Source organism: Arachis hypogaea, chromosome 6 (genome assembly GCF_003086295.3).
Source record: "Arachis hypogaea cultivar Tifrunner chromosome 6, arahy.Tifrunner.gnm2.J5K5, whole genome shotgun sequence".
Taxonomy (NCBI): domain Eukaryota; kingdom Viridiplantae; phylum Streptophyta; class Magnoliopsida; order Fabales; family Fabaceae; genus Arachis; species Arachis hypogaea.
Window position 1 is genome coordinate 13154435 of NC_092041.1, and position 10196 is coordinate 13164630.

Consider the following 10196-nt stretch of genomic DNA (forward strand, 5'->3'; position numbering starts at 1 on the left):
CGTAACAACGTTCCTAATAAAACCAATCTTATTCATGGCATCTAAAATTGATTGTGGATCAAATAAGACAATTGTATCTAGGGGTGTACGCGGATTAGATCGGATCGGATATGAACGAAAATTCTATCCGATCTGCATAATTTTCATTGGATCGAACATGATATCCGCGTTTTTTAGTGTCAGATCCGATCTGCACATTTACGGATCGGATATAGATTATATCCGCATAATTGAACATTCTCTTTTAATCATATTTCTATATAAAAAAAATTCAATAAAAATATTTCTTTCACACTTTTAAACCTATTTATTCCTAAAATATTTTTAATCAATTTTTTTTAAATAACAAAAATAAAATAAAACAATATATGAATAATACTACTAACTAAAACATACAAACAAGTAAATATAATACCAAATATATATATATATATATATATTTTAATTATTATTATGTAGATCTACAGATCTACGGATGCAGAACTGATATCCGCGATCCGATCAGACTGCAGATCGGATCGTATCCGCAATTTTCGGATTAAATGCAGATATTTACTGCAGATTTGCAGATACGATCCTATTCATAAACACCCGTAATTGTATCTTATAGTAAACCATATTGCATCTAATTAACATCATATTTCAAATCAACAAGCAGTCAGATAAATTAAGCAACTATATAGAACCTCCAAGAACATATTATATTTAAATAATTTGATTACATTAAAAATAAACAAAATCTAATTGATTTGAGATGTACAATAGGATCAACTTTTCAATGCAAGGAGATGATTTGCAATAAGAAACACCACCAGCCTTACAAACCTACGCTTCTCATATGGACAAATTTATTGCAGAGTTTCAAGGTAATATATATGTGTATATATCTTTGCACTTGACATTAACTATATGAACCTTGGAAAATGTAGATGTGGAAAAGGAATTCTCTATATGGAATCTTGCTTTCCCTATCCAAGAAAATGGATGGGACAAAAATGGTATATTGCATCTGTATAAAGCTTAAGCTTTCAGCTTAAACTCATCGTAGGAAAGAACATTGGTGATGAGTGGTTTAATACCTATGCTTTCTTCTGCTGTTGCTTTTTTTTGTACTGCCTCACCAGAAGTTCAGCATATAGGATCTCATTCCATGCATCCGGAACCCCCGGAAGGCACCAGTGACTGCAGTCTTGGAATCTCAATGGCGATTTCCTTTCCTCCGGTGATAAGTTTTGCTTTCTGTATATGGAGGGATGACCATCCTTCCGGAAATCCGTCATTCGAGTGATGTTAAGGTAAGAGACATGAGTTTTCATATTCTGCAGCACCTTCTCCAAAACTCTCATTTTAGGAGGGTATTCTGTTAGGTACTTCTCATTGTCTATAGGCACGGTTTCACTATCACATGCTCCACCCGAATTCCATTGTCCACCACTGCAGTAAGCATGATTCAAAATAGAAAAGTTTCTATGATCAGAGAAGTCTCTCAACTAAGTGCAAATCAAGTAATGTGAGAGATCACCATAATCAATTTACCTGAAATGGGAAGCAGAGTAGCCTCTGAAGAAGACCATAGACTTGGATGGGTTTACTTTGGCATCAACCCACCTGCTCCAAGTAGTTATCGCTCTTCGGAATGCCTCGAGGACGTTTAGCTCATTATAGACATGGCTACCTTCTTGGTAATAGTCCTTCCTGGAAATTTTCATGGACAAAAAAAGAGATCAAATTAGCATAGAACAAAGGCATATTATGAAAAACACAAAGCAAAGTTGGCCTAATTTCATAGAAATTGCAATACTTACCCTTTGGAAGTTTTATCATGAGTCCACCAATGACCAGTGTTGAAGACAATGATATCTGCATCTTTATATTGATCTGAAGATCTGCCAACTAAATCGAGACGAAGCGTTTCCTTCTTCGTTCCGTTCTTGTCTGGCACTTCCCACTCTTGAACCAAGAATGGTGATACAAAAAGCTCCACTGTGAAGTTATAATCCTACAAGGCCATCATACAAAAACCAACACTGAGTATAAGAATAACAAAAACCAGATTGGAAAAATAGTAAAAGATCAAGGCAGAAAGAATTGAATACTTACTTTGAATATGAATGAATAAGAGGCTTCCCCTCTGAAATGGACTCTTCCATTTACTTCATAAACCTTCTTCTTATCCTTGACAGCATTTCTCAGTATGCAAATCATAGACTCCCACATATTCCTATTGAGTGAATCACCAACAAAAACCAATCTTTTCCCTCTCAACAAATCCAGCATCCGATGTGCATCCATCCTATAAAAGCAAAATCAACAAATTCCATATCCACACAGATATCAGCTCATCAATTCAACTAAATTGGGACCCCAAAAGGGAAAAAAAAAATTCAAAAGCATCTAGAACAATTAAAAACAGAAACATTCATCAAATCATAAACTTTGAAATCTAATATATTAAATCATGAAACCACTAAATAGAACAACAGAACCCCAGATTCAAGAGGTTGGGATACCTTGGGAGGGTGCAATCCTTGGGCTTCCACTTATACTTCTGATAATCTTTGTCAGGCCTTCCATTCCCAATACAATTGAACTGTTCATCGATCAGAGGGCAAGAACCCGGTTTATATAGAGGGTAACTGTCATCCTTAACCCATTCTCCATGGAAAAAATCACACTTGGCAAGTGACTCCATCAATTCATCATAACTCTGCTTCTTCGCCAGGGAAGCCGTGTAATTCCCTGACACAACACCCTTCACGGAATAATTAGCCTTCACAGGAGCAGAACCAGAACTCAGATTCTGATGAGGTGTCCCCACCGGAACATGACTTGCAGCAGGTGCAGGTGCTGAAACAGCATTTGAAGTTAGATTCGCCGTGGTTTCAACCTTGGCTCCACCGGTTTTGCTTGTGTGATTTGCAGCATCTGATTCTTGCTTAAGGGGTGGTGGCTTTACCTTGAAGGTGTCAGCACGAGATTGAGAAGAATTGTTGGTGGTGGTGGAAGTTACAAGAGTGGTGTTGTGTAAAGTGGTTGTTGCAGGTTGAAGTGGCTCTGCTCTTGTTGTGTTATCATGAGTTTGAGAAGTGGCATTGGCAGATCTAGAAGTAGAAGTAAAAGAAGAAGTAGTGTTGGTGAATGGATCAGGAGGGTAAAAAGGATTGTTATTGTTATCATCACCATTAGAAGAAGTGGTGTTGAAGAAGTAAGAGAAAACGGAAGATAACTGTGATTTGTAGGAGGAAGGAGCGGTGGGAAGGGTGGAAGAGGAGAAGATGTTGGTGAACCAAGGAGAAGAAGCGTTTTGAGAAGGAGAGAAAGCAAGGAAGATGGTGACGGCAACAAAGAAGATGGTGAAAGCGTAGGCGAAAGTGACGGCTCTTCTGGTCTTGAGAACGGGGAAGAGAGTCTTGAGGTCGGTGCCGAGGTTGAGGTTGTTGTTGGAAGCAGCACCGATGGGCGAGTACTTGGTGGCTTCAGCCATGGAAGAAGAAAGAGTAGATTATGTTTGTAATTAGATTATGAAGAAGAAGAACTGAACATGTTAAAGTACAGAGTACAACACTCAACAAAAGAAAGAGAAAAAGTGAACACACTAGTGCCGACGATTTTCGTTCTCGTATTCATGCATTCTCAGTTTTACCCTACTTTACTATTCTTATTAGTCAATCAAATTTATGCTTTTAATTTTAAATCATTTTTTTATTAATTTCTCATATTTTCTTTTACCTTAAATTTAGAACTTCTTAGTAAGATAATAATAACTTAATAAGAGAAAAAAAAAAGCGTTTTTGTCGGTGAAGCCGCGTTTGGAGCTCAATTATTATGGACTTCAAAAGCCCATAACATACATAACCCTTTCCATATCCACCCACACCTTGAAAAATCTTCGATCATCAGAATTCAAAATACACAAACGGAGTATATTACTACTTTGATACTGATAAATAAAGTTATTAATTTTAGTGAATTTTATTTTTTTCATTAAATATATCACAAAAGCAAATGCTAACGAACTTTTATAAAAATTAAAATAATTTAATTTGAAAAAACATAAATGTTAAATGTCCTACCCATCAACAAGTTAGTGCGAATCATATTAAATGCGTTTAGAACCAAACCACAAAATTAAGAAAATTCTTCGGTCTGTGGTGTGTGGGACCATTGGCGTAGGGAGTAAATTGTTCTATAAAAATATTGTGTATAATCACTAATTATTTGTATATGAATACATAATATTTATTATTTTTAATTTATATTTTTATATTTTGTATAAGGAGTCGTTCGCAAGTGTTAATGAATTGGATCGGAATCTTGAAACAGCGATAATGGTACCTACAAAACACTTAACACTCTAATTAGAGAGTTAATGAAGTAGAATTTATGTGTTTAAGTAGAATGAAATCATATCTTGAAGAGAGGGGATACTCTTTTTTTAGAAGATTATGGGTTGTCTTATCTTGAAAGGAGATCCACCTCTTACAATTCAAAAAGTTGTTAAAATACAAAATTTTTCTGATAATTAAGATAGTAAGATCTCATATAGATTGGATCGTGTTCGGACTTGTTAAGGATCCAGACGTCAAGTTCGAAACATATTTTAATATATATTTTATAAAAATTACTAATTTCATAGGTAATTTTTACTGTAAAAATAACATGGTTAATTACCATATATCACTGTCACTCACACTCTTGTGTTGAATATTGTACCACCGTACCCCCAAGACTTCCGTACGTGTCAACGCGTACCTTGCATCCACCATTCATGCTTTTCAATCCAACGGCATCGATTTACCCATTTAAGTGACCACCCTCCTTTCTCTTTCACTGAACCTCACGCGCCTTTACCTGTCGGTCCTTTCTGTCATTTTTTTATTTATTTGCTTTATTATTTGAAAACTTTTTTGGTGAAGAGGGAACATTATATATAATTATATTTTGTGAGAGGGATATTGGAAAAAAAAGTCATTTATTTTTTAATTTAAAATAAATAAATTTTTAATTAATTAAAAATATAAAAAATCTCTTATTTTTAAAAATATAGTAAAGATAAATAATTTTTTCGTAAGGATTTAAATATTTTATATTTAAAAAAATAAAAAATATTTTTTTATTTTTAATTAATTAAAAATTATTTATCTTTCAATAAAAAATTCAAAAGAACATATTTTATGATATCTTTATTTTTTATTATAAAAAATATAATTTTTACTCTTCACTTAATTTTTTTATTCACCGTAATATTTTGTTATTTCTTTTTTGTTTCCATTTATTATTTAAATTTTGGATTTAAAATATTCTTTAAGAAAGGTTACTGCGGACATGTGTCTCCTTTTTGAAATGTGTGTGTGGTTTGTGAGGGCTTGCCAATTCATTCTGGGGCCACAACCCTAATGTCCATTCTCTCTAGTTTTGATTTTTAATTCATTTTCTAAGTGTCATGCATATACAATAGGAGGACAGGACTATATGAATATTTTTAAATATAGTTAATAGTCAAATTTAAGTTTAAAAATTTATTTTTTTGAATTGATTTTAAAAAAATTAAATTAGTTATATTAATTTTAAAAGATAAAATATAAATTAAATTGATCTTTTTGTTAATTAGATGATGATATATCATATTAAATATTATGTAATATGATGACCTAATATATTAATATTATATATAACTAGTGATAGATTGGACTAAATTTCGGGTGAAATTCAAAAATTAAAATTTTTAAATAACTATTATATTTATTTAATAAAATCAAAATTTTTAATAAATTATTAATAATAATTTAATAAAATTATTTATATAAAAAATTTTCTAAAAGAAATTAGAATTTAAAAATATAAAATCTAAAATACAAATAAAAAATAACTTTGTAATAATTTGATTATTTTTATTATTTAATCTAAAAAAATTTTGTTTATTAAAGTGTAAAAATAATGAGACTAAAAGCAGTAGGATTAAAAAATATAAAAAAATTAATATTATAAAAATTAAAAGAAATTTGTATAAGGATTAATTTAATTAATTTTTAAAAATTTGAGATAAAAATAATTTATGTATGTATATTTTAGGAATTAATTTAACTGTAAATAAATTTATAACATGTCAGATATACATGCGACGTATTAGGTAATCATCTTGTGACACGTAATATTAATCTACCATGTCATTGTGCCATGTGACGGTTAACCTGACGAATTTGGAGTTAATATCCAATTTGACGTCTGAAATTTGAGATCGAATTTAAATTGACCCATAAAATTACAATTGATTCAATTTGGCCCCAAAAATTTATAATAATAACTCACGTTAGCTCCTAGACTGAGTTCTGTAAATGGTGTGTTGATTTTGCACGTTAATTTGTTAAGATTTGGACTCCTCACCTAGATTTTATGTGACTAAGACCTACTAAACTTCTTAAAAACTTAATTGGCTCCCTAACATTCTCACGAAGACGATAATAATAAATTCAAATTGAAAATTTTACTGGGAACAACAATCAAATATCTAAAACTCTAATAAATCTTGATCATATGAAATTTGGGTGAAGAATCTAAATTATACGAAATTAATGTATTAAATCAACACATTGTAAATAAAAATTAGTTCAAAAGTTAATGTAAATTGCGATTATAAAAATTGAAATCTAATTTAAATCTATTAAAATTTTAAGAATCAAATTAAATCTGATTTTAAATTTCAAAAGTCAAATTGAATTAAAATATAAAGTATTTTTTAATTATTGGTTTAATTATGTATATAAAGTGACGATAGAAGTCTAAATGGTCACATACATCTATATTATATTTGTACGTACGTGGCAATGCATACATACAGTAGTTACAATCATCATTGTTTCTTTATACTTTTTTATATATAATTAAAAATAGTTGACGATAACCATCACTATAATACCAGTCATGATCGTATAATAACTTATAAAGCTCCAACAGACTCGATAGTATTTAATACTAAGAAATTGTTTGATTTGAGTTTGAGAAGGATATATACATATATAAAAACTATTTTCAATTGAAATTACAAAACCACCTAAAAATATTAGTATTTCAGTTATTAATTATTAAAATAATTATGTAATTTTATTGGATACTGGTGCCATAATTTGTGGTGCGCACAGAATGGTGCATTGAATTGGAGTCTGAATTATCAATCAACAAAGTCATGATCGTTCGCCACCGACAACTGAATATCTTAACAACTTACCGTTGTGTAACAGTGTAAATGTGTATGGATCACATTCACATCTATGTATATATTCGTGTGACAAATCAAATCGCTTCTTACATGCCTCTGTCAAAATATATCTCTATAATGTAGACATGTATCATGCATGATGTATATGTACTAGCTAGTATCGGTAGACTTTGATGATTATTCATCCCTTGCATTTTTATCTTCCTCTCCGATCCGTCGTGTCATGATAATATGATGGTAAAAACTCAGGTACAATTAATGTTATGTGAAGTTGATATTCGAGAATCGTAAATAATTTAATAGATTTAACTAAATTGTTATTTAACTATTTTTTTTATCAACTTCGTATAAAGTTAATTACATTTGAATTTTCATTTAATATGATTCTTTTCAAAAATTTAAGTTAATTTTAAAAAATATATAAATTAATTATTATATTTTTTATATAAATTATTTTTATATAATTTTTTATTTATTTGATATTAATTTTTTTAGATCACTAAAAATTAAATTTTAAATATTTTAATTATAGAAACTTTATTATTATTTTCACTTCTAACAATTTAAATTTAACAAAAATAAAAAATACACACTTCGTTGTTTTACTCATATAAGTAATAAAAACATAACATGTATAGCAAAGAAGCATTAAAAAACAAAAATCATGTCCCTCTTTTAAGAATTTTTTTTGTCATAATTCTAATATTATATTATAAAATTATTTATCTAAAAAGATTGAATTGATAAAAAGAGTATATTTATAATTATATATTAATATATTAAGTTAAAATATTTAAATATAATAATAGTCACATGATCAATAATTATTTGAAAAAATAATTATAAAAATATAATTATTAAATAAATTTAAATTTTAAGCATTCTAAAATACACCCTAAGTATGTCCAGTCTAGTCTAGGAGTTATTTCTAAAAAAGGAATCCGAATAATATTAGTATAAGAAGATGAAGGCATTTTTTCTTTCCCTCTACTTGTTTCTGTCCTTTTAAATTATGATTTAAGAAAGGAACTATATATCATTCATGTACCCAGTCAGTGGCCCTATGGTGCAGGCTCCTTTCTTCCTTTCACATAAACAATCAAATTAAATAAGGGGAGTCAAAGATATACATTTTTTTCATTGAATAATATAATTTGTTATCTCTTAGTCACATTTTTATATTAAATATTATATTTAATTTGTTCGAAGTATATATATTCCAAACTATGTTGACAAATTTGTTGGCATTTGTCAACATTCAACACACAACCCTGCAACATCTACGGCACTCTATATGTTCTTTTAGCGTTTTGGCAATCTACAATTGAACATATGGCAGGCGATCCATAATCCATATCTAAAAATTTAGGCAACAATTTAAGGATTTAACTGAAAAATGTTTTAAAGACAATAATTAAAATATTAAATATATAAATTTATGGGTTCAAATATTAAAAATTTGTAACTTTTAAAATGTGTAACATTAATTTTTTATAGGTAGTCTTAACTAGTGTGTATTAGTAAAACTCTATGTTTAATTAAAATGTTTAATTTTATATTAATAAATACGTAATAAATATATAAAAAATTTTAAATGTATATTCTTTTTATAAAATATTCCAGAATTAATAATTTCAAAATACATATAAATCTATAAAATAAGATAAAAATTCAGATATAATTAATTTTTACATAATAAAAAATTATTAGATATTAATTTAATTAAATTTATTAAATTATTTAATAACCATAAAATTAGGTGGGCACATATATTTTCACCTTCATATATAGAGATAGGTACATGCATTTAATATAAACGAAGGCTCGTGTTACAATGAATAAATGAAAAAAATAATATTAAGTAGAAAAAAAATAGTTAAAATTTATCTTATTAAATATTTATTAATTATTGTAACAATTAATAAATATTAAATAAAATAAATTATAACTGTTTTTGACTGATTTTTTTTGTTATCAAACATTTTCGAAATGAAAAAACATCTTAAGACAAATATGAAGGGATAGGCCAGGGTAACCACATGCATTCTCCATCCTCTATCCTCTATCCTCTATCCTGAAGCAAAGTGTTAATGTGTTATGAAAGCCAAGGTCTTAGTTTATGGGCACAAATTCCTTATGATCCCTATGCATGTCTCCATCTTCATTTCGTGACACGTATATTGAACACTTTTATTTTTATGATTTATCACCCTTTTCTGTGGTCCATTGTTACAAGTTACTTTTTAATTTTGAATAATAATGTAAAAGAGAATTTTATATATGCTATCGTTGAATCAAATGTTTGAATCGTAAGATTTTCAAAATAATAAATAACTAAGCCAAGCACTTGGTAACATATGATAATATATAATTAAATGTTTGTATAATTTTTTACAGTAACAATATCTAAAATTAATCAAAACTAAATCCTTTTAAAAAATATTCTTTATCTGTCAATTGCCATTACTTATTAGCAGTTAGCAAATATTATAGTTTTAAAGAAAATCCAATTGAGAAGTCTGAGCTAGGGGTGTCAAAATTTTTCGAAACCTGGAGATTCTTACGGAACTGCTTTGAATGAAAATTCGAAGACAGAAAATTTTTTTCGTAGAGATGAAGATGGGGACTAAAATCTTCCCAAGATAGGTACGAGACTCGAATGGGGATCTCCGCCCCATTTTCGAGAATTCTCCGAATTCTTGAATTTATTTAAATATTCTGAATTTATTTATAATATATGAACTTTTTAGTAATTTCACCTATTGAAATCCTAACCTTATTTTATTGAATGTCTTCTATTCTCTCCTACTACTTCACTTAGAGCCGTTTTGAATTTCAACTCTCTAAAAAAGTTCAAAACTCCAAATCTTTCATAGTTGTGTTCATAATCACAGCCATAATAGCATATTCCTTTGCTAGTCGCTATCGGCCATTTTTTCTGCTCAGTGCTTACTCTCTTATGGACTATAATTTATGTTAT

The 10196-nt window shown here is 29.0% G+C and overlaps 1 protein-coding gene across 1 annotated transcript; it reads right to left on the reverse strand.

Moving 5' to 3' along the window:
• Window positions 1-680: 680 nt before the first annotated feature.
• LOC112696130 (protein trichome birefringence) lies at window positions 681-3898 on the reverse strand. The gene is made up of 5 exons (XM_025748736.3): window positions 2511-3898; window positions 2101-2293; window positions 1806-1999; window positions 1537-1695; window positions 681-1434 (listed from the first exon to the last, which is right to left on the reverse strand). Exons 1-5 carry the CDS (start codon window positions 3482-3484, stop codon window positions 1080-1082), a joined length of 1875 nt encoding a protein of 624 aa, XP_025604521.1. The 5' UTR covers window positions 3485-3898; the 3' UTR covers window positions 681-1079.
• Window positions 3899-10196: the final 6298 nt, after the last annotated feature.

Coding starts and splice junctions, on each gene's coding strand:
- LOC112696130 (XM_025748736.3), bottom strand. CDS start 3,484: ATGGCTGAAGCCACCAAGTACTCGCCCATCGGTGCTGCTTCCAACAAC. Junction 2,000..2,100: donor CTTATTCATTCATATTCAAA/GTAAGTATTCAA, acceptor ATGGCCTTGTAG/GATTATAACTTCACAGTGGA. Junction 1,696..1,805: donor CATGATAAAACTTCCAAAGG/GTAAGTATTGCA, acceptor GAAAATTTCCAG/GAAGGACTATTACCAAGAAG.